At 40.9% G+C, this 25329-nt stretch overlaps 1 protein-coding gene across 4 annotated transcripts in view; it reads right to left on the bottom strand.

Annotated features, from left to right (window-relative positions):
* SLC25A30 (solute carrier family 25 member 30) overlaps positions 1-25329 on the bottom strand; it is a 93222-nt gene that overhangs the window by 17366 nt on the left and 50527 nt on the right. The window contains exons 1-2 of one of the 4 annotated variants that reach the window (XM_028526710.2): positions 5990-6087; positions 8-130 (exon numbers count right to left, since the gene is read on the bottom strand). In XM_028526710.2, the coding sequence (XP_028382511.1) occupies positions 8-71 (64 nt within the window). In that variant the 5' untranslated portion in view covers positions 72-130; positions 5990-6087. Of the gene's footprint in view, positions 1-7; positions 951-2042; positions 2552-5989; positions 6088-25329 lie in introns of those variants that run through there. The other 3 variants (XM_036011343.1, XM_036011345.1, XM_036011344.1) reach the window with 3 other exon arrangements.

The raw sequence follows: 25329 nt of genomic DNA, 5'->3' as shown, positions 1-25329 counted from the left end.
TCCTTACCACATTCAGCTGTAATGGAGGCCAACCCCCCATACACAAAAGGCTTCCAGTTGAGAGCTGACATTCTCACCACTGTCCCTTCACCTTTGGTTCACAGAAATATGGCCTCCAACAGGGTTTTTCCTGGGAACACAAGAAAGATGTTTCAAAGTTAGAACTTCTCACACAGGTAGTTTCTCCTTTAAAGTTGTGTTTGACTTGGAGAGTGCTATCAGATGCTATCACTGAAACTCCCCTGCAACAATGCCCAACAAGTCTGGGATAGGAACTTTGCTTCAATAAAGCAAGGCATCCCTATCTAATGAACCCCAAATCAGCAACTACTATTCTCTCTTTATCAGTTGCCTAATTCTCATTCAGGCCTTAAGTAATCCAGTATACTGATACTTTCATATGTGTGGATGTATTCAGTGTAGAACAATGGAGGCTATTTTCTCAGTATGGGCAGTCTTTTTTATCTTAAATCTATTCTTCAGTATTTGCTATTTGTCACTGTCTTAGTAAGTCACTCATGGAAGGCACTAAAGTCCCTCATGTGCAAAGGAGGAAAAAAAAAGCTGCAATCCAGAATCACAAGCTAAAATGACAATTACTTAAAATTACCAAAATATATTTCTTACTTTACACTCTACAAAGGTTGATTCTCTTCTCTTACTCATATTATGTAATAGCTGGAAGGCAGCTTGGTGTGAAGGAAAGAGAGACACTCTGGGGTCAGAGCCACAACAGTTCCTTTCAAGGGAAATTAATTTACAGGGTTTTTTTCTTCATTAACAACATCACCATCATCATCATCATCATCATCATCATCATCATCATCATCACAGCAACCAACAAAACCAACTAGGGATAGATAGAACCCATACTTTTATTCACTAAGCTAAAGAAAATACCTAGCTATAAGACCTATTGTGGGGACTAAATATATAATTTTATTTTTTTATTTGGTTTACTTATTTTTAGAGAGGGAGAAGAGAGAGAAAGAAACATCAATGTGTGGTTGCCTCTTGCATACCGCCTACTGGGGACCTGGCCCACAACCCAAACATATGCCCTAGAACCACTGACCCTTTGGTTCACAGGCTGGCACTCAATCTACTGAGCCACACCAGCCAGGGCTAAGTACATAACTTTAAACTAGCACAAAAGACATTCAACAAATGCTTCCATCCTCCTTTCCCTTAATAGGTCAGGTCAGTTTGCACTAAGAGATATGTTCACATGCCTGCCACAGCCGGGTCTCCCACATTCATTATATGTTCTGCTGTTTTACAAATGTTGGTAAATATGGCCTCAGGTCCATTAACAGGTAATACATATAAGTTAACACGCTTCTGTATGTATTCTATCAAGTATAATTATTATTGGCTTAAAATAAAATTTCTAATTTATTAGGCTCATTACTGGCAAAAAATATGCCCAATGTTTCTACTTCGCATGTTTTAGGAACTTCCCAAGTCTACACTTCCTAGGAGAGGCCTACCATAAGTCACTATTGACAAGACTATCAGTTTTTAACAAGTCAAGGGGCTTGCTTAAACTAAGAGAAAACACAAAGAATCCAAAGGGGACACTAAATAGATATACCAATAGCTATTCCTTACTTATGGACATTAGGCAAATTCAGAATGGTTACAAATGAGTAAGGCAGAAGGCTCCCTAAGCGTGGAACTAGAAAGTCACCCTATGCTTTATATATTTCAGTACCAAGAACAAGCCTTGTCCCTAAAAATTTATCTCCCTATTGTCCTTGAAAACATTCAATATCTGTACTTAACTAATTCTTAGCCTTAATGAGTTCATAACTAATATAAAAATTAACACTGTAAATTATAGCCTATAAGAACACATTAATAATAAATCCAATAATTTATTTACTGTCTAGTAGTACCTTCCTCAACCCATTTTGGGCTTTTGCTGAATCCTTTAAAAGCAAAATGATAACTACATAACAAGGACATATGGAAGTGTTCAATATAAATGATTTCAGTGGATCCCCTCAACAAGTGTTGGATAGAAGGACAGAAAAACAGACCAGGAAGCCAAGTCTCAGGGGACAGGGCAGAGATGGGGTTCCAACCCCAAGTGTTCTGATTCCAAGTGCAGGGTTCCTTCTGCTGCCACCTAAGGCTGTACCAGGGGTGTCCAACCTTTTGGCATCTCTGGGCCACACTGGAAGAAGAAGAGTTGTCTTAGGCCACACATTAATACACAAACACTGACAAAAACTGATGAGCAAAAAAGGGATTTAAGTAAATTTACGATTTTGTGTTGTTTGCACTCACAGCCATCCTGGGCCATGTACAGGCCATTGGCCATGGGTTAGACATCCCTGCGAGACAATCATAAAAGAGTAACGGCATTTTAATTAAGGAGAAAATATTACTAAGCACCTTTGAAAAGGTACTGCTGATAAGATGCATATTATAAGCAATAAAAATATGCTTAATCTAAGAGAAAAGCCTTAAGAGAAAATATTCAGAAGGTAGTCAACCTAAATAGAGATCATTTATTTTTCCAATGCAACAACAAAGGTAGTGTTCACATGCTTTTTCTTACAAGGGTATTTTTACTGAGATGAAATTCACATACTATAAAATAAAACATTTTAGCAAATACTTCAGTGACACTTACATTCACAATATTGTGCAACCACTACCATCATCTAGTTTCAAAATATTTCATCATACCATAAGAAAACTATTAAGCAGTTGCTCTCCATTCTCCCTGGCCCACTCTCCCTGGCCTCCATATGATTATCTTCTTGGCTGTGATACTACAAATGCATCAAGCAACTATGTGGAACATACAGAACTCCTTATTAGTAATTCCTAACCTGGCTGCAGAGCTTCTTAAAAATACAGACACCAGGGCCCCATCTGCAGAATGAGGATCTCGGGGACATCCCAAGCACCTGCGTTCTTACTGAAATCAGTGAGTTAAATATATTATGGCCAATTCACACCTGGAAAACTTATCACTTAAATTCCTGTTTTAAGTAGTTAATTCTCAAAGATGATAGTATATAGTTCATTCTTTTTATTCATCTTATTAAGTAATGATTTTTTCTATAGTGAATATATTATGTGTCTATGTATTCATTTATATGACATATGCACACATATACACAAAAGATACCCTTTAAAATGTCAGCAAAAATTTATGGGAAATGGGATTATACTAACTTCTAATTTAAAAAGAAAACATTGTTTAAAGAGAAAAAAACTAATGGACACAGACAACAGTGAGGTGATTGCAGGAAGGAGAGACAGGGAGCAGGGGGGAGAGCATGAGGGGTAAATGGTGATGGAAGGAGACTTGACTTGGGGTGAACACACAATACAGTGTACAGATGATGTGTTGTAGAATTGTGCACTTGAAGCCTGTATAATTTTGTTAACCAGTATCACCCTAATAAATTCAATAAAAAGGAAAAAATTAAAACATTTTTAAAGACTACACTGTCATAAGACCTCATGCTATCTCATTGGTTAACTTCCTGGTTTCCTGTCACTACATTTTTGTTTTGCTGGTTTATTTTAATGAGATTTGGCTGCTTTTTCTGCTGTTGGTTTTGATATTAAGTTTTAAGTTAGATTACAACCCTGAGGTTCTGGGTTATACTCATCTGTAAATACTCAACAAGAGCTCAAAACTGTTGTGGAGTTGCCTTCCCATGGTTTTAAATCACGGGGGATGGTGCACCCACCCATTAGTTACTATTCAGATGTACCACCACAAATAAGTGTCCACTCTTGCATCCCGAGTTAAACTCTAAGAAAGTACTTTCTGTTCAGTTATAATTTTAAAAAATTAGCTACAAAGAGAGAAAAACTTTTGAGTTCTCTTTTCCTTTCTGAATGCTAGGAGTAGATACCTGAGCAGTTAATACTACTATGCCTTCCCAAGTTAATGTTTGTTATGTCTAAGAATAATAATTTGGTTTAGATAACAACCAGAGAACATCAGTAGTTAGTCAAACATCCAAATAAGAATGGGTTCTAGCAAAGACTGGAATGTCCAATAAGCTATACTGACCACAGCCAGCTGTGACAGAGCTTCAGTTATCTTAGGCTGAAATCTCTGTTAAGTAAACTAAACCATCTTTGTTTTTGAACTCTATTTGGAGGGGTTCTCCATCACACACATTTTTTAACTTCCAAAAACAATTTTGGGGAAAATCCCAACTCTAATCAAGTGTCAAGACCTACAGGCCAAAAGCCAGGGAGACTGACGTGTCCTTAGCAATTACTAGTGTTTGGGCCACATCTCAGCCTAAGCTTCAGGGAAGGGATTACAAATTAGTAAAAATTCCCGGGTCAGGTATAGCAGTGGCTATCAATCACTTCCCACTTTGCACTTCTCTTTAGGCACCTCTAGCCTAAACACCCAGAGACCACTTTCCTTTGCTGCTTTCTGGACACAATACTAATAGCAATAGATGTCATTACTGAATATCTGATATATCAGGCACTGCTGTACATTTTCCACTTAAAGGATTTTATTTAATCATCACAACTCCATGAAACAGGTATAATTATCCACATTTTACAATTGAAGAAATACAGCCTCAGAGACGAAAAGTGACTTTCCCTAGTCACACAGCTACAAAGTGCTCAAACTAAGGTCTCCCTGAAGCGACACATGATCTTTCCTCTATTACTATAAAACCAAACACAATTTTCCAAAGGCTGTTAAAAAGTATTGGCCTGTGGGCAAGCAGGTAATTCTGAACATCCAGAATAAATGTAAGATTTTCTTGCAAGAGAAATACAAACTACTTTTTAGATGTTACCTGAGTGGAGATGTCTATACAAATTATGAATTCCAACGATTTCTCTCTACACTTAGAGAAGATGCTAAATTACATAGCCTCTTAACTATATTTTCTCTTACTTTAGCACTTATTTTCTCTTTACCCTATTTGTACAGCTGCAAAGAAAGGTTCACTCTGACAATTAATTCTGGATAAGCTTTTTCAATTTTATTTGTGTTCCTTTTCAGTCTGCAGTACTAAACTGTAATCAGTTTCCAAAGTTCAGTGCGCTCATAAATCTTTATTCCCTACAGTACTGCCATTCATGAGCGTATCCTATTTCCCATTCTTTTTAAGGGCACAGGACGAAAAATAAGCTCATCACAGACTTATAAATGTGAGATTTAAAAGGAATATTAGAAATCATATCTCACTTTGCATGAATTAACTGATCCCATGGTGACGAAACTTGGCAGGCACAAAGCCAAGACCAAAATTCATGGCTTTCAACTTTTCTCACCACTTGAGGATGAATCTAGAATCTGCCGGCAGTCCCAACATTGTTTTGCTATTCTCGTGCAGGAACAATAATGCTGTCCGTTGCAACTGCTTTACATGAAATTACTTAGACCTAGAAAGACGCTATATCCAGAGCTACATTAACTTCCCGAGCAAATTAATTCAACCTGCCCTTGCGAACATGAGCCGACCTGTCGTGTTCCCAGAGCAATTCAAAGTACAGTGTGCCCTTTCTCGGAGCAGCTCGCCAGTGCCCAGGCTGCACACTCTGAACCAGGCACGAGCAGCAGGGATGCAGAGGCAAGCGAAACACACACACCACGGAAGCAATGCCAGATGGGCCTCTGACTCGGATCTCAGTGACGCTGAAAGAGAAGTCACCACACAGCGCCAGGTGATGAAGGCTGGGAGCCAGAGCGCCTGCAGAACCTGCCTGACTGCAAGCAGCGGGACCCAACTGCGGAACCTCGCGCCCCACCGAGCTGGGCCCTGTCAGAGAACTGGAGGGCAGAGGCGTCCCGAAGCACGTCCAGCCGCGCCGAGTCTCTGCGAGAGGCAGTCCCAACCACAGTCACAGCACCGAGCCCGGAGGGGCAGCGTCAGCTGGTTCCAGGAGCTACCGGGAAGGAGGAGGAGCTGGAGGAGGGGCGACCCGGAGCGTGCACAGAGCAGCCAGCCCCGCCACAGCCGGCTGACGAGAAACTTACCGGGAGGTGCCAGACCGGCACTCTATTCTACCCAAGCCTTACTAGGTGGCAGGAACCGAAAGTTGCCCGGAAGCTGAAGGCCAGAGAGTAAAGCGGTGGGGCGGCCGGAAACCCGCATACAGTCCCGCCCTGGCCCGCCTGCAGCCTGGGCTCCCATTGGCGTCACTCCCCACTTCCCTGCCCAGCCACGCCCATGGTACTCTGCGGCAAGCTAGCTAGGAAAGAGCCGGTCACCCTCTACTTCGCTCCCAGCTGTCTCGAGTAGCTGTAGCACAGGGCCTAGGAGCACCTCCCGAGGTCTCTGAGCTCGACTTTGCGGGGCGATGAAAGAGAAACCTAAGGAATGTGAGGAGAGCCACGGAAAAGGAACCTTCTCAGGGTGCTGATTCATCCAGCCCACTGAACTTCCCCAGTCTGAAAGCAATGAACTTGCGCTCCTTTTTAAAAAAATTTTCTTTTTACTTTTCAATTACAGTTGACATTTAATATTATATTAGTTTCAGGTGTACAGCCTAGTGGTTAGATAATTATATAACTTAGGAAGTATTCTCCATAAGTCTAGCACCCCACCTGACATCATGCATAGCTATTAGAATATCTTTGACTATATTCTCTACGCTGTACTTTATATTCCCGCCTGACTATTTTGTGATTATCAATCTGTACTTCTTAATCCTTTCACATTTTTCACCATCCCCCCAAACCACCTCCCATCTGGCAAACATCAGTTTGTTCTCTGTATCTATGACATTGTTTCTGTTTGTTCCTTTCATCTTTTACATTCCATTTATAGATAAAATCATACGGTGTTTGTCTTTTCCATCTGACTTATTCACTTAGTATAATACCCTCTAGCTCTAGCCATGTTGTCCCAAATGGTAAGATTTTGTTCATTTTTAGGCCCAGTGACATTCTGTTTTATGTATGTACACATCTTGTTGACCCATTTGTATACTAATGGGCACTTCATTTTGGAATTTTTGGAATAGTCTGTGGAAGATTGGGGTTAGCTCTTCCTTAAATGCTTTGTAGAATTCTCCTATGAAACCATCCATTCCAGGGTTTCTTTGTGTTGCGAGTTTTTGGATTACTGCTTCAATTTCATCTGCTCTTATTGGTCTGTTCAGTCTTTCTACTTCTTCTTCATTGAGTTTTGGAAGATTATATTTTTCTAGAAATTTGTTGATTTCACCTAGGTTTTCAAATTTTTTGGCATACAGTTCTTCATAGTAATTTCTTACAATCCTTTTCATTTCTGTGGTATCAGTTGTGATCTCTCCTCTTTCATTTCTATTGTGTTTACTTGGGTCTTCTCCCTTTTTTTCTTGAGCCTGCTTAAAGGCTTGTTGATTTTGTTTATCTTTTCAAAGAACCAGCTCCTGGATTCATCGATCCTTAGAACTGTGTTTTTAGTCTCTATGTCATTTAATTCTGCTCTGATCTTGGTTATTTCCTTTCTTCTACTTGCTCTGGGCTGCCTTTGTTGTTGTTCCTCGAGTTCTTGTAGGTGTAAGTTAGGTTGTTTGTTTGAAATGTTTCTATCTTTTTTACATAGGCCTGTATCGCTATGAGCTTCCCTCTCAGGATTGCCTTGGCTGTGTCCCACAACCTTTAGGTTGTTGTGAGTTCATTTTTGTTGGTTTCCCGGAACGTTTTGCTTTCTTATCTAATTCCATTCTTGACCCACTCATTGTTTAATAGCATGCTATTCAATCTCCATGATTTTGAGTGTTTTGGATTTTCTTTCCTTGGGGTTGTTTCTAGTTTCAGTCCCTTGTGATTTGAGAAGATACTTGGTATGATTTCAATTTTCTTGAATTTGTTGAGGCTTGAGGCTTGTTTTATGTCCTATCATGTAGTCTATCTTTGAAAATGTTCCATGTAAAAAGTTACTAAAAAAAAGACAAACTTTTAGTAAAAAGTTACTAAAAAAAAAAGACAAAATCAAAAAATCAAACAAAAAAACCTGCTGTTGGTTTCAAACTGGCCAAACCAGTTTTTCTGGTCTTGCTGGCTTCAGCAGGCTGAGGGGCAATTGGATCTGGGCCCTCCTAAGCACGTTTTCTGGAGCTCACGGAGGTGGGCTCCTGAGATACTTCGGAGTGGGCGTGCCTTTTCCAGGTTCATGGCTGTGAAAATAATGTGTATTTAGTTTCTTTGGGATGGAAGGCTGTATATATATCAGTTAAGTCCATTTGATCTTGGGCATTGTTCAATGCCCCAATATCTTTGTTGATATTTTGTTTGGAAGATCTGTCCATTTTTGACAGTGGGGTGTTAAAATCCTCTACTATAATTGTGTTGCTGTCAGTATCTTTCTTGAAGTCCTCTAAGATTTTCTTTATGTATTTTGGTGCTCCTATGTTAAGTGCATATATATTTACAATGTTTATGTCTTCTTGGTGGATTCTTCCCTTGAGTATTATGAAGCGACCTTCTGGGCCTCTCTTTATGGCCCTTTTTTGGAAGTCTATTTTGTCTGATATGAGTATTGCTACCCCGGCTTTTTTTTCCTGTCCGTTTGCTTGGAAAATTTGTTTCCAGCCCTTCACTTTCAGCCTGTGTAGGTCTTTTATCCTGAGGCGGGTCTCTTGTAGGCAGCATATGTGTGGGTCATGCTTTCTTATCCATTCAGCTATTCTATGTCTTTTAATTGGAGCATTTAATCCATTTACATTTAAGGTTATTATTGATAGGTACTTATTCATTGCCATTTACATACCTGTGTTCCTCTCTCTCTCTCTCTCCCTTCCTTTCCTTAAAGCAGTCCCTTCAGCATCTCTTGCAGAGCTGGTTTGGTGGAGGTGTATTCTTTTAGACTTATTTTGTCTGGGAAGCTCCTTATTTGGCCTTCTATCTTGATTGATAGCCTTTCTGGGTAAAGTAGCCTTGGTTGCAGACCTCTGCTTCTCATTATTTGGAATATTTCTTGCCATTCTCTTCTGGCTTGGAGTGTTTCCATTGAGAAGTTGGCTGCTGCCCTTATTGGGGCTCCCTTGTATGTTACTTCCTGTTTCTCCCTTGCTGCCTTTAAGATTCTCTCTTTGTCTTGAAATTTTGCCATTTTAATTATGATGTCTCGAGGGGGGCCTCTTTTGGGTTCCTCTTGATTGGGACTCTCTGTGTTTCCTGGATTTGTATGACTTTTTCTCTCATCAAATTAGGGAAGTTTTCCATCATTACCTTTTCAAATAGGTTTTCTGTCCCTTGCTCTTCTTCCCTTTCTGGTATCCCTATTATACGAATATTATTACATTTCATATTGTCTTGCATTTCTCTTAATCCCTCTTCATTCTTTCTGAGCCTCTTTTCCTTTTCTTGGTCTTTCTGGGTGTTTTTTTCTACTTTGTCCCCCAATTCGCTGATCTGATCTTCTACTTTATCAATCCTGCTTTTGATTCCTTCTCTACTGTGTTCTTCAGGTCAGAAATGTATTCTTCATTTCCTCTTGGTCCTTGTTGATAGTTTCTATTTCCTTTTTCATGTTGATATAGTTTGCAGTGAGTTCATTGTAGCTTCCCTGTAGTTTCTGGAAGTTTATTGTGAGATCATTTAGCTTCCTGATAATCATTTCTTTGAACTCAATATCTGATAGTTGAGTTGTCTGTCTTTCATTTAGCATTCTTTCTGAAGCTTCCTCTATTCCCTTCATTTGGGGATTGTTTCTTTGCCTTCTCATTGTTCGTGAGACTCTTCTTGTTAAACTCTATTTTTTAAATTGATCTGTTCTGGCTCCCTGGGTTTATGGTGTGAAGTTGTGTGGTAGAATACCTGTGGGATTCAGGGCTGCAGTCTTCTTCGGGTATCCCGGTATTCACAGCTTCCACCTACTCTTTTTTGTCACCAGTTGGAAGGGTAAGGCAAAATGGTTTAAGACAGCAAGAGAGTATTCTATGATATTTACAGTAGCAGCCAGTAGAGAAGAAATAGGAGATCCTTTGGCTATGTGTAGTGTTAACTGTGATATTCCACCCAACTAGCCACTTTTTAGAAGGAATGGAAAGAAGATAAGACTCTTGTTGGGGAGGGGAGTATTGTGAGTTGGATCTAGAAAGCAGTGAGGTTGTGGGAGGTCAGATCCTGAGGTAAGGTGAGAGTAAAGGATAGTAAATAGGTGTAGTGTGTGAGAGAATAGATTTAACCACTACAGTAATTTCAGTAAACCGTGAAGTGGGCTAAGATCTTGGGTACTGGGGGGAGGGGGTTGTATAGTATTTACAATTGTATGGAATAGCTATTATTTACAGTAATATTAGAACAACAATCATATGACAGAATCTGTGAGATCTAGGTAACAAGAATAGAGAGTGTAGAACCTTGAGTAGTATACTAATGGAACACAAATGAAGGACAGTAAGTTAACAATACACTATGAATGAGATAACAGGGGAAACCTGTCAAACGATACAATATAACCAGCCAAGCAAAGACTATACAGAAAGAAAAGGAATACCAAAATACTATTAAAATAAAAGATGTAAGAATAATGAAAAAATGATAATACAAATATGCAGTAACTTGCTGGTTCAAAAAAAAAAGGAAGGAAAAAAGCAGAAGATGGAAGGAAGAAGAAATACATTTGGAAAGAAAGGAAGGAGTAGCACAAGAAAGAAAGAAAAAAAAAAAGAAAGAAAGAAGCATAAGGAATTGATAGATATAAAAATAATAAAAATTTTAAAATAAAAAGTTACTAAAAAAAAAAAGACAAAATCAAACAATCAAACAAAAAAAACTGCTGTTGGTTTCAAACTGGCCAAACCGACTTTTCTGATCTTGCTGGCTTCAGCAGGCTGAGGGGCGATGGGTATCTCTTTTCTCCCTTCCCTTCATCACTCAGTGACCCTCTGCGTACTGTCCCCAGGGCTAGCGGCAGGTTCTCTCCAGAGCCCGTCTGGTGCCTCTCTGCAGCGCCCTTGGTGTGGGATCTGGGCCCTCCTAAGCACGCTCTCTGGAGTTCACGGAGGTGGGCTCCTGCGATCCTTCGGAGTGTGCATGCCTTTTCCGGGTTCAAGGCTGTGGGCTCTGGGGATCCTATGGAGCACCCATGCCTTTCCCGGGTTCACAGCTGTGCGCTTCGAGTCTTCCACAAAACACACTCTCCTGGGGTTGTGGGTGCGGGCATGCGTGGCCAGGCCGCCCTCTGTTGCACAGGCTTGGGTGCACACTCTTTCCAGGGCTATGTGTGGCTGCACACAGCCCTTGTGTGATTGCCACTCAGTCCTCACTCCCCTCTCTCCAACTTCATTTTTGAATGTAGCAGTTCCCTCCTATTCCTTGTACTCTATTCCTACTCACCCCTTATTGGTAACCATTATCATTAGTTCCTAGTTTATTCTTCCATCTTCCTCAAATTAAGAATATATATCTTAGCCCTGGCTGGTGGCGTAGCTCAGTGGATTGAGCGAGGGCTGTGAACCAAAGCATCGCAGGTTCGATTCCCAGTCAGGGCACATGCCTGGGTTGCAGGCCATGGCCCCCAGCAACTGCACATTGATGTTTCTCTCTCTCTCTCTTTCTCCCTCCCTTCTCTCTCTAAAAATAAATAAATAAAATATTTTAAAAAATAAATAAAAAATATATATATCTATATATGTGTTAGTTATCTACTGCTGTATAACAGAACTTAGAAGCTTAGAAGAACTAACACTTACTACCTCATAGTTTCTGGGGGTCAGAAAACCAGAGGGGCTTAGTTAGGTAACTCTGGCTCCAGGTCCCTCACAGGAATGCAATCAGGGTGGCACTTGGGGTTGCAGTCATCTCAAGGCTGACTAGGGGAGAATCTGCTTCCAAGTTCACTCAAACTGGTTTTTGGCAGGCCTCAGAAGATCCTCTTTCAAGCTGTCATGGGGCTGTTGGCTGACCTCACATCCTTGCTGGCTATCAGCCAGTGTCTTAGTTTCCTGGGGCTGCTGTAACAAATTACCATCAACTGGCTGGCTTTTAAAAATCGGGGTTTATGCTCTCACAGTTCTGAAGATTAGAAGTCCAAAATCAGGATGTCTGCAGGGCCATGTTCCTTCTGAAGGCTTTCAGGGAAAATCCTTCCTTGCCATTCTCCTCGCTTTGAGCAGTTTTAAAGATTTATGCTAGGTATCCTTGGCATTCTTGTATTGCAACAGTATAACTCCAATTTCTGTGTCTGCCTTCACATGGCATTCTTCCCTCTCTGTCTGTGTCTCTCTGTGTCCAAATACTCTTCTTATAAGAACACTATGCCCTAGCTGGTTGACTGAGTACCAGCCTGCAAACCAAAGGGTTGCAGGTTCCATGCTCAGTCAGGGCACATGCCTGGGTTGTAGGCCAGGTCTCCATTTGGGGACATGTGAGAGGCAAACACACACTAATGTTTCTCTCCCTCTCTTTCTCCCTCCCTTCCCCTCTGTCTAAAAATAAATAAACAAAATCTTTAAAAAAAAAAAAAAAAAAAACACTAGTCATTGGATTAGGGCCCATCCTAATCCAGTCCGACTTCATCTTAACTTGATTACATCTGCAATGACCTTCTTTCCAAATAAGGTCACATTCACAGGTACAGGGTGGGTTAGGACTTCAACCTATTTGGGGAGGGGGACCCACAATTCAACCCACAACAGCAGGAGATACCACTTTCTTACACTGTGGCCTCTCCATAAAACTACACATAATATGGCAGATTGCTTTGCCCTAGAGAGAGAGAGAGGAAAGAGAGAAAGAAAGATTCCAGGACAAAAACCAGTCTTTTTGTGACCTAATTTACTAATGACATTCCACTGCTTCTGCTACACTATATTTGCTAGAAACAAGTCCAAAATACGATCAAGGAGAAAGATTAATGAGGGCATGAAAAACAAGAAGCAAGGTTCATTGGGGCCATCTGAGAGGCTGCCAATATAGATAGCTCCTTCTTTCTTACACAAAAGGCAGCACATTTTATTCCACCTTGCTTCTTCACATAACACTATATAACATATCCTGGAAATCACTCCAGAGTAGTTCAATGAGGCCTTTCTCATCCATTATTACTGCAGTATAGTTCTCCACTGTGTGAATGAACTCAGGGTATTTATTCAGCTTTCTATGGTGTAATAGCCCCTGGTGTACACACACCTTCTCCAAGTTATCCAGTCAAACAGTAATCTAGGTATGGCTGTGAAAGGATTTAGCATATGTATTAAAGTCCCAAATCACACGACCCTATGATAGCACAATTGTCCAGTGAGCCTGACCTAATCTTACAAGCAGAGAGTTTTCTCTAGCTGATCTCAGATGGAAAATCAGAGCATCAAATCACAGAAAAGATCTGATGCAGTTTGAAAACAGAGTTGCATGGCAAAGAATGCAGGTGGCCTCTAGGAGCTGAGAGATGCCCCTGTCTGATAGTCGTTCAGGCAAAGCAACCTTAATCCTGCCACCACAGGAAACTAATTCTGCCAACAATAAGGATGAACTTAGAAGCAGATGCAGCCTTGTTAGTTCTCCAGATGAGAACTAAGTTTGACCAACACCCAAATTTCAGTCTTCTGATATCCTGAGCAGAGAACACAGCCACATCATACTAACATCTGATCCAAAGAACGTTGAGCTAATAAATGGATGTTGATTTAAGCGTGTGGTAATATATTATGTAACAATAGAAAATGAATTCATAGTGCCGGCCTATGAACCAAAGTGTTGCCTGTTTGATTCCCAGGCTGGGCACATGCCTGAGTTGTGGGCCAGGTCCCCAGTAAGGTCACATGTGTGGGCTGCGTGAGAGGCAACCACACATGGATGTTTCTCTCCCTCTCTTTCTCCCTCCCTTCCCCTCTGTCTAAAAATAAATAAATAAAATCTTTATTAAAAAAGAAAGAAAACTAATACATGTGACATATAGGTTGTTTGCAATGTTTTGCTATGGCAAATAATAATATAATGAATAAACTTTTGCATATATTGTTTTTATTGGGGGAGGTGTATGTTCAGGGTAAATTTCCAGAAGTGGGATTTCTGAATCAAAGAGTAAATGTGTATGTGTAAAAGCTGCATCTATTGATGCAAAACCCTCCTCGATATAAAAGAGGGAATTGAGATTCCAGGAGTTAACTTAGCCTGTAGAACCAGGGCTCAGAGCCATCTTGCTCTCACTCTCTTCTCCTGTTCTCCAGCCCAGGACTCATTTGGGGCTTAAACAATCCCTCTTTTACTTTCCAACTTGAACTTGTGTCCCTGGAGTGCCGTCTACATGCTGTTTTGAAATCAATACAGTTTGGACCACTTGAGGTATCTATCACTTGAATCCTGCCATAAAAAGAAGTCCACATTTCAGTCATTATGCTGTACACCTGAAACAAATAAAAAATAATATTGAATGTAAACTATAATTGAAAAATTTTAAAAAATTTTAAGCATATGACTTTCAAATTAAACTTGTGTGATCATATTTCCAGCATTTATTAAGTTATGTGCCTATATTCAGCTTCTATATTTCATATTCTATAGTTTTCTCAGAAATGAGTTTGTTCTTCCAGAAAGTACCTAAGACGTTGTAAAACTCAGATGACTTTTGATTTGAAAGGTAAATTTAGATAACTGAATGACATAAGTTTGTTGTTGTTAAACTGACAAACAGTGCTTCTAGTGTTTAAAATAAAAATATTCAGTAATGTATACAAAAAAGTCCAATTCCCAGAATGTGGGAAAAGTCATTGGAATGCTTTCCTTTCTACCCCCACTCTTATCTCACCAAGTCCTTTCCAGACTCATGACCATGAGGCACATGCATACAAGCACTGGATTCCTCCTTTTCCTACAGATCCTTTAGACAAAACACCTCAATTCCACAGCAAAGAGTAAAATAATTACTGCCTGGTCCTTTATAAAAGTTTGCTGATCCCTGTTCTGGCCTTAGCACAATTTGCATTTAAATATTCCAACCTGGCCTCTGCTGTGTTTTAACTATTGTGTCCTAAGCCTGTTGAGGTTTGTTTGGTAAAGGTGGAATAGCACTGCCGGTGGTAGCAGAAGTGACTGCCGAGACTCACAAAGACCTCTGGGCAGCCTGACAGGACAGACTTGTACCACAATTCTCTTAGTATAATCAATGCAGCTTACATACTTAACCTAATTTTCTTGCACCTTCACTTTAAAATCACAGGTATAAAATCAATTGCAGATTTCAAATTGAAATCACAAGGTAATCTGTCAGATTCTCTAAAGAGTATAATTTGTTTTTATTACAGACACTACAAATAAATAACACACTGCAAGGTTAATACTAAAAATTTAGTACTATGAGTTTGATTTAGCACATCATATCTGTACTTAATTCTAAACCTGTTGGGGGTTATATAATCATATAGTAATGTACCCTACTAGTAACAGATTTATCACTTAAGTCAGCTGAGCAACTGGATAATGAAAAAAAAAAAACCCATCAGGACATTGATGAGATTGTTTAGCTGGAAAAGATATGAGGCTGGGACCAACCTGGGAACTACACTCAGGTTATACGTCCCCTTTTTGAGGAGAGGTTGTGTCTGATGTGTAGCAATGGTCTCAAGTCTGAGCCTTTCATTTGGAACTTATTTTCTCTACCATCACCCTTGGGCATTTTTTTTCTTTCACAAACCTAATCTGTGTCTTGTTTTAACTTTTATAATCTGGTTTAGGTGAAGAGAGAGAAGCAAGTCACATTTAAAGAACTGAGAATAACTTTAAACTTCTCAACAGCAATACTGGAAGCTAGAAAACAATGGAGCAATGTCTTAAATTCGAGGGGAAATTATTGCCAAACTGTAACACTATATTTAGCCAAAGGAATTAAAAATTTACAGACATGCATGGTCTTAATGATTGGCTTCTCCTGCACATGTCCTTAGAAAACCTAATGGAAGATATACTTCCCTAAAACTAAGGTAAATCAGCAAATAGAAATAAAAAAGACATGGGGTCCAGGAAATAGGAGATCCAGCACAAGAGGGTAGGGGAAGGATTTCCCAAGATAACAGTAAAAATAAATCTCAGGACAACAGCAACCATCCTAAACTGGGGCAGGAGTACAAAAATATCCTGAGAAAAAAATGAAACTGATAAATCATCTGATGCTTATGAAAGTATTGATAAAAGGCTTTATCCTTCTAATAGAGAGTTTGGGGATGAATTAGAAATAGGTATCCAGAAAAGTAAGTCAAAATAACTTTTTAATGAAGGTAATTATTAATTCCAGGGAAAACCAGAATTTATAAAGAAAAGGAAATATAATATACTGCATGGCTCAGCTGTAAATAACATTTACAAAGTCAGAGTAATTAAAACACTATATATGGATTTAACCAAAAACTGTGATGTAATTGTGATTAGAGAATAATGAAGTACTCTTGTGTATCTATGTGCATAAACATGTGTGAGTATGTTTGCGGGGTGAGTGTGGATAGGCATAAGGAGTAAATCTTTGTCTTCTGCAGAAGGACATCTGTAGATATCAAAAAAAAAAGAGGAAAAATCAAGAAATAGCAGATAAAACTGCTATGAAGACATTATGAAAGTAAATACCAGAAGAAATTTTTGAAAGTAGTTGCCTCTGGGAATGAGGGATCAATAATGGGGAAGAATGGGGCAGATAACTGTTAATTTTTGTAATGAACCTTATAGAATAATTTGATTTTTTAAAACCATGAACATGTATAACTGGTTTAAAAATTAAATATTTTTTTATTAAGATACTCCCACAGTTCATTCATCATCATTGTCAGTGTCCTTCATTGAATCCTTCTGTCTACCAGATCTCCTAATATTAGAATGTCAGGGCTCTAGCCTGCGTCTCTTGTCAAATCATATCCTCTCCTTAATGTCTCTAAATACACACTTGCTCTTTACTATCTCTGGTCACAAGCCATTGGCAGGAAGTAGTCAGTCACAAAACCCTACTTATATATTATACAACAATGCTATGAAATGTAGTTTAACTGCACTTATAGGGAGAAGAAATGGATTTTGGTGAACATCTGGCCAATCTCTGTCCAACTTTAGTGGAATGCATTTCCATGAGGGTAGGTATACAATAACTGTTACCTGTGTCCACTTTTGCATTCCTCATCTATCTCCACAGAGCACGGTAATCTAGACTAAGTCCTCTTACTGCCTAAAAGCCTTTAATAGGTTTCCATTGTACTTAGCACAAACCCCCAAATCCTTAATCCAGCTTAGGACACACTTGCATGGCATTTTTTCCTCAAATGTGCCAAGCTCTTCTTCACTTTATAAGTCCTGCACACGCTGTTCCCTCTGCTTGGAATACTACCTAGCCTCCTTCTTCTTTTCACAACCTGACATTTACTCATCATTTTAGCCTCAAGTCAAATATTACTTAATCCAAAGATATCACTGTGGTAGGCAGCATAATGGTCCCCTAATAAGTCTATGTACTAATCCTTGGAATCTGTGACAATTTTGGGTTGTATGACAAATGAGAATTATGATGGCTGATAAAATTAAGGTTGCTAATCAGCCAACCTCAGGTGGGGGATTATCTTGAATTATTTAGTATACCCAATGTAATCAAAAGGGTCCTTATTAGTGAGAGAGGGAAGCAGAAAAGTCTAAGAAGATATGAGTATGGAGACAGGTTGGAGTGATTTGGTGTGACAAGAACTCAACTTGCCACTGATGGTTTGGAAGGTAGAGAGTAGCCATAAACCAAGGGATGTGGACAGCCTCTAGAAGCTGAAAACTCAAGGAAACAGATTCTCCTCCAGAAGCACGGGAAAAAAACCCAGCCTTGTCAATGCCTAATTCGGGCAGAGTAAATCCCATTTCAGGCTTCTGACCTCTAGAAATGTAAGATAATAAATGTGTGCTGTTTTATGCCACCAGGTTTACAGCAACAATAGGACACTAATCCACCCTCCCAGACTCCCTGCCTGCCCCATCTCCCAACCATGACAACTGAGTCTGAATCTAATTTTCTCTCTCAGCAAGCCCTCTGTTTTCCCCTTGCAGGCCCAGATCTCAGGCAGGTACTTGCTTGGGCCTTCTGAGGCATGCTCCTGAACCTGACCTTCATTTCTCCCCATAAACACTCAGGAATGTGTTCAATTTCGCCCCCCACCCCACCCCTGTTATTTGGTACCCAGTGAGTTGCCAGCCAGAACAGTCAGACAGCAGGACAAACAATAAAGTACACTTCTGGCCAAGATGGAGGTGCAGGTAGAGACACTGTGCCTCCTCGCACAACCAAAACTGTTGTTTTGTTTTCAAACAACAATTTGAAAACAAAAAACAACCAGAACTGACAGAAAACTGAACTTATGGAAGTCTGACAACCAAGGAGTTAAAGAAGACATACTCATCCAGACCAGTAGAAGGGGCGGAGACAAGAGCAGTAAGAGGACTCAAGGCAAAGCGGCGGTGAAGGATCAGGTGGGCTAGGCGGTGGCTGGTGGACCCAGTGCCAGATTGTGGAAGGGAGTGCACAGGCTGCAGCTGGCCAGCAAGAGTACAGCAGCGGCTAGTGGGGTGGGCGGTCCGACATTCATGTGCAGATAAACTGGGAGGAACAATTGGTGAGCAAGACAGACCCTGCAACCCAGAACTCCAGCTTGGGGAATAAAGCTTCAAACCACCAATTAAAAACACCTGTGGGGGTTGAGGTGGCAGTGGGAGAAACTCCCAGCCTCACAGGAGAGTTCATTGGAGAGACCCACAGTATCCTAGAACATACACAAGCCAACCCACCCAGAGATCAGCACCAGAAGGGCCGAATTTGCTTGTGGGCAGTGGGGGAAGTGACTGAAATCCAGCAGAGAGCAGAGTAAGTGCCATTGTTCCCTCTCAGACCCCTTTCCCACATACAGTGTCACAGCACAGTGATGGAGGCTACCCTTCCTGGGTGAATAGCTAAGGCCCTGCCCCTCACTACATAACAGGCACATCAAGACAAAAAAAATGGCCCAAACCAAAGAACAGATCAAAGCTCCAGAAAAAATACAACTAAGCAACCAAGAGATAACCAACCTATCAGATGCACAGTTCAAAACACTGGTAATCAGGATGCTCACAGAATTGGTTGAATTTGGTCGCAAATTAGATGCAAAAATGAAGGCTATGCTAAGGGAAATAAAGGAAAATGCACAGGGAAACAATAGTGATGGGAAGGAAACTGGGACTCTAATCAACAGTGTGGACCAGAAGGAAGACAGAGACATCCAAGCAGAAAAGAATAAAGAAACAAGAATTCAAAAAAATGAGGAGAGGTTTAGGAACCTCCAGGACGTCTTTAAACATTTCAACATCTGAATTATAGGGGAACCAGAAAGAGAAGAGGAAGAGCAACAACTGGAAAAGTAATTTGAACAAATAATAAAGGAGAACTTCCCCAATCTGGCAAAGGAAATCCAGGAAGCTCAGAAATTTCAGGAAGTCCAGGAAGCTCAGAGAGTCCCAAAGATGTTGGACCCAAGAAGGAACACACCAAGGCACATCATCATTAAGTTACCCAAGATTAAAGATAAAGAGAGAATCCTAAGAGAAGCAAGAGGAAAGAAGAGAGTTACCTACAGAGGAGTTCCCATCAGACTGTCAGCTGATTTCTCAGGCAAGAAGGGACTGGAAAGAAGTATTTGAAGTCATGAAAGGCAAAGACCTACATCCAAAATTACTGTATCCAGCAAAGCTATCATTTAGAATGGAAGGACTGATAAAGTACTTCTCAGATAAAGTCAAGTTAAAGGAGTTCATCATCACCAAGCCCTTATTATATGAAATGTTAAAGGGATGTATTGAAGACAAAGAAGATAAAAAATATGAACAGTAAAATGACAGCAAACTCACAGACATTAACAACCACACCTAAAACAAAAACAAAAGCAAACTAAGCAAACAAGTAAAACAGGAACAGAACCACAGAAATAGAGATCACATGGAGGGTTATCAACAGAGGAGTGGGAGGGGGACAGAAGGAGAAAAGTACAGAGAATAAGTAGCATAGATGGTAGGTAGAAAATAGACAGGGGGAGGATAAGAACAGTAGAGGAAATGTAGAAGTCAAAGAACTTATATGTACAACCCATGGACATGAACTAAAGGCAGGGAATGTGGGTGGGAGGGGTGTGCAGGGTGGAGGGTAGTGAAGGGGGGAAAATGGGACAACTGTAATAGCATAATCAATAAAAAATATTTAAAAAACAATAAAGTGCAAAACTGTCCATGAAAATGACTGAAAGTACTCCTCATGCTAGGCTAAGACCTCTCCCTTCATGAAGATTCGGCATGAAGACCTGGCATCTTACTCATGAGAACTTAAAAGTTACTTATCTTCTTTATAATTCTCAGTTTCCTGAAATGTAAAATTGTAGTCATACTTTCTTCAGAGGGTTTTTGTAAGAATTAAAAGAAATACAGGTACTCAGTTGGTTAGAGCATTGTCCTGATACCACAAGATTATGGGTTCATCCAGGATCAGGGCACATACCAGAATCAACCAATGAATGCATAAATAAGTGGAAAAACAAATCAATGTCTCCTTCTTTCTCTCTCTCTTCTCCCCTCTCTCTAAAATCAATTTTGAAAAAAGAATTAAGTATAAATGAAATAATGAACACAGTGCTCTCCATATAAGAAACACTATTGCCATTTAGTGTTACCACAACCATGATCATCATAATTCCAAATGTCTCTTCACGAAAAAAAGGTCCACTACATTGAGGTAAAACCAGTATTGCTCAATAGTTAAGAATCTAAATTTAGAGCCTTTATTTCTTAGTAGTTTTGTCCTAAAGTATATACTTAGCACTTTCAATTAACTTTTAGTAAGTAATACAGTTTAAAAAATACAATACAAACAGACCAAAAAGGCTAATTTACTTGCTCTTATGGCTAGTTATATCTAGTTAGATCTAGTTAGATCTATCATGTTAAAGCTATTCAACATGATAAAACCAACATGTTAAAAAAAATCAGTCCTTGCTGGTGTGGCTAAGTGGATTGAGTGCTGGCCCGTGAACCAAAGAGTTGCCAGTTTGATTCCCAGTCAGGGTACATGCTTGGATTTAGGACCAGATCCCCAGTGGGGGGCGCTCAAGAGGCAACCACACATTGATGTTTCTCTCCTCTTTTTCTCTCCTTTCCTCTCTGTAAAAATAAATAAATCTTTTTAAAAATCAGTCTGAGCCTTAATTGTAATTGTCTGCATTTTTTTAGTCAGTCATTTGACTAAATATTTTACTAATTTTCCGGTTTGCTTAGGCAATGTAAACACTGCCTAAGAAAATCATCAGACTGAAGTTTATCAGAGGCAAAATTAAAAAAGCAAATGTAATCTCCAACAGATAGAATGGCTTTGTCCATGAAAAAGGATTTAGGGAACTGTGAATGATCTGGAACACCTAATGCTTCGAGGCACAACAGGTGGTTTCTGTGGGATAATTTTAGCCAGAGCACTCTGCAGCAGGCTTCTTAGGAGTGTAAGAAGATCACTTCCCTGGCCTGCGGCCATAGTTGGCCTAGAATGTTCAAGTATATTCACAAAGTAACTGTGGACAACACAGCCAGGCAGACACTGTTTTTACCACTGGAAATTTGAAAAATTGTACAACCCAATGAAGGCCATGTTCTCAGTTCTTGGAACTTGCCCTAGGCACAGGCTGTCATGCTCAATTTTTGCTTTGCTAAAGAGAGTACATGAGCTTAGCAAAAGGACTCTGAACTGACCCATGACATTATCATCCTGGTAATTGTAAGGTTTTCTTAGACCCCGCCGAGGAAATAGCCAATTAGCCATGGAAACAGGCAGATGAGCTTTATTTTGGAAGTTTGTGCTCCCAGGCGACGTTTCCCCGCCCAGAGAAGGGGTTAAGAAAAGACCGCGTGGGAGAAGGGAAAGACTGGGAGTTTTTATATGGCTGGACTTCCTGCGCAGGAGGCAAGGATTGGGTCTTGCAGAACAAAGAAGCAACGTAGCATTGGTGGCTCCTGGTCTGATGTCAGTCACCTCTTCTGGGTCAGAGTTCAGTTGCCCTATTACTTGTAGTCCAAACGGTGGCCATATTTGTAGTCCAAAATGCTAATTGTAACTAGATTCCCACTTGTCCTACCCTGCCCATCCTGACAGTAATATTTGAAGGGGGACAGGGCAGCAGGCAAGGCCTGAGGCTGGCAGTGTTTGAGTCTGAGCAGTTCTGACAAAACTAGAGCCATTTATGTCCATGGCTTTCAAAGTTGTTAAACTGTAGCCCACATTAAGAAACATTATTTTGCATCATGATCCGGTATACATATGCACACTACTGAGGCAAACATTTCAGGAAAGAATACTTACTATGTCCACAACATACTCTGGTATTTATTATTCCATTCTATTTCATTTTTTGTTCAGACTCTTCTAAACCCCCAGTTTGAAAAATACTGGTTATAAAAGTAAAATCAAATCATACTCTTTTTGAGCTATTCTGCAACTCTGGGTTTGTTTGTGTGTGTGTGTTTATCTCTCGAGTTAGAGAAGGTGAATGGTAAAGGTAACTGTGGGAAACGCTGTCTCAAGAGTCTTACAAGAAGGCAATACCTGCTTGTGCCTTCAGGGAACTGTGTGAGACTCAGTGAGCTGATTCTGCACCAGTGCCAAGGAAGGAAAAACAGTTCTGCAGGTCCAAGTTGTCATTCAGGTTGAGTAGTGACTGGCCCTCTGATAATTCATCAGGCAGCCTTAACCTGGAAAATTCCTCTCCCAGCAGGGGTGAGAATCAAAGAGAGACTCTATTCTCCCGTCAGACCAGAGCCACTCATGACCTTGCACCTGCCTCCGTTTGGTCATCATTTGTTATTTTTGTGTGAATATAACTGCTAAGCCATCATAAAATGATTAAACAATAAATCTTCAGCAAACAGCTTCTCAGTGAACTGCAGCTCAGGAACATTTGAAAGTTGGGAGAGGAGGAGGTTTTTCAGAATTGGAAGAGTCATCAGGTAACATTTAGTTAGGAAGATATCTTTTTATTATGTAAAATCACTAAGAAGTTTAGGTCCTTAAATCTGTAGCTCCTGAGTGAGTCTGGAGGCAGTGTCAGCGGTCTTTTCAACACATAGGACCAGGTCATCCCCAGCATTCATGAAAGAGATGATGGTTATACAACATTGTGAATACACTGAATGCTACCAAACACATTTTAAAAATGGTTGTCTTGTGTAAATTTCAATTTTTTAAATATGGGGAAACAGGAACAGCTGTAACAGGAACACACACCACCAGTGCCATCAAAAATGTAGGGTTTTTGTTTAACTTGTCCTGGTTTTCTGGTACTCTAGATAATCAAAATGGAACCTTTTTTAGGGTTTCAACTTTGAGCAAATGAAGACAGAAAGGCAGATAATTTTTTTTTAAATCATCACCATAGGATATGTTTATTGATTTTAGAGATAGAGGAAGAGAAAGACAGGGACATCTGTGTGAGAGAGAAACATCAATCAGTTACCTCTCATATGTGCCCCAACAGGGGATCAAACCCACAACCTAAGTATGTGCCCTGACCAGGGATCAAACCTGCAACCTTTTTTGGTGTATGGGATTATGCTCCAACCAACTGAGCCACCTGGTCAGGGCAAAGCAGATAAGTCTTTATAAATAGTAAAACAGCTGTAACCTAAAAACATTTTTTAAAAATATTTTATTTATTTATTTTTAGAGAGGGAAGGGAGGGAGAGAGAAACATCAATGTGCAATTGCTGGGGGCCGTGGCCTGCAACCCAGGCATGTGCCCTGACTGGGAATCAAACCTGCGATGCTTTGGTTCCCAGCCCACACTCAATCCACTGAGCTATGCCAGCCAGGGCTCCTAAAAACATTTTTAAAGGCCAATTTGACATGGCTCATCAGATAGCCTCAAACCAGGACCAACCAATTTCATTACCTCCTCTATAATGTCTCTGGGAACCTACATTGCAACAATCTGTCCCTACCCCAGGGTAATCAAAAGTGGCAATACATCATCCACCACCCCATCATACTCACGGACCAAGGGAGCAATTGCTGGGCCAGACATAGCCCTGAAGTGGCCTTGAGCAAGCATCCACCCCACAGGGGCAGCTATAGTGGACTGTGAAGGCTGTCCAACAGGTGCATTCCCAGGGTGTTTGATACAAAACACAATGAGAAAGTATGCTGGTGAAGGCAGGGGCAGTAGCTTCCGAGGCCAAATATCTGAGTCTCCATCATGGTGGAACCCCAAAGCAGGAATTCACAACTGCCCAGTCCTATAGCTTCCCTTAGTAGATATTGTTGTGATGATGTCACCAGGGCTGCTATTGAAGTTATGGGGCGATGACCTCATTTGGACCATCTTACAAGGCCTGACCCTGTAGCCTGAGACAAAATTCTGACTCCTGAAAATAATCTAAGTGTCACAGGTGGGCACAGGTAACCAGGTTCTTAGTGACCGGGACAAAGAATTGAACAGAACACCCAGAGTTCATAGAAGAGAACATGGGAGCAGGCCAACTCCAAACAGAGATTGACCTCATGGGCTGGAGGGACTTTATTCTTATAGGGTGGATCCTTCCTGGCTAGTTTTCATGGGCTTTTACTGAGTATATACAAGTAGTTGCATTACTTTAAAGATACTGCGCAATGTGGTTTCCCATGATCCTCCCCGATTGGCCACCCAGGAAGAGGGTCCCACAATGCTACAGAATTGATCCCCGTTTCCCCTAGGGTCCCCCTGTACTAGGTTCACCTTTCCCTAATCCAGAGAATCATAGCTGTCCATACTAGAGATTGGTGAAAAACAAAAGAGTTATTTATTCAAGTTATACAGACTAAAAGTAATGACTTAATGTCTTTGTCAAAATCCCAAAGTCCCTTGAAACACCCACAAACACACACAGTTCTTCCTTCCCCCCTTTGCCCAGTCTGGGGTACCGTATCTCAGGAAAAGAAATAGAAGTCCGTGGCTTAGGCAGCTCTCGGTTTTTCCTAGTAATTTGTGCTCAGCTGGCAGGCCTTCCTTAGTACCATTGATTGTGTTGCCAGGATCTCCAGCTAAAGCCTCGTGGTGATTCTTCTCATGGCTGGGGGGGGGGGGCGGGGGGGGCGGGGATCCCCCTTTCTGGGAGAGCGACGGCAGCAGCAGCACCACCACCAAGAGGGCTAGCACGGAGCTCATCGTGTCCTGGCCAGAGCAGGTGGCTGTGAGGTTGGCTGAGCCTGAGCGGTGAGAGCACAGGCGCAGAGTGCGGAGGCCTGGTGGTGGCTGTGGTGGCTGCGGCGGCTGGGCAGTGACCCAGTGCTCCCAAGTCACTTACTGGTGGCCCCTTCTCGCGGCCCTCGGCTGCAGAGCTGGCTGGGGCTCGGAGCCACAGGCGGCTGCATCACTGACGGTGTCTACCGGGCTACA

This window comes from Phyllostomus discolor, chromosome 11, assembly GCF_004126475.2.
Source record: "Phyllostomus discolor isolate MPI-MPIP mPhyDis1 chromosome 11, mPhyDis1.pri.v3, whole genome shotgun sequence".
Classification (NCBI taxonomy): Eukaryota; Metazoa; Chordata; class Mammalia; order Chiroptera; family Phyllostomidae; genus Phyllostomus; species Phyllostomus discolor.
The sequence above is the reverse complement of the archived record's forward strand: the minus strand, read 5'-3'. Positions and strand labels throughout refer to the sequence as shown.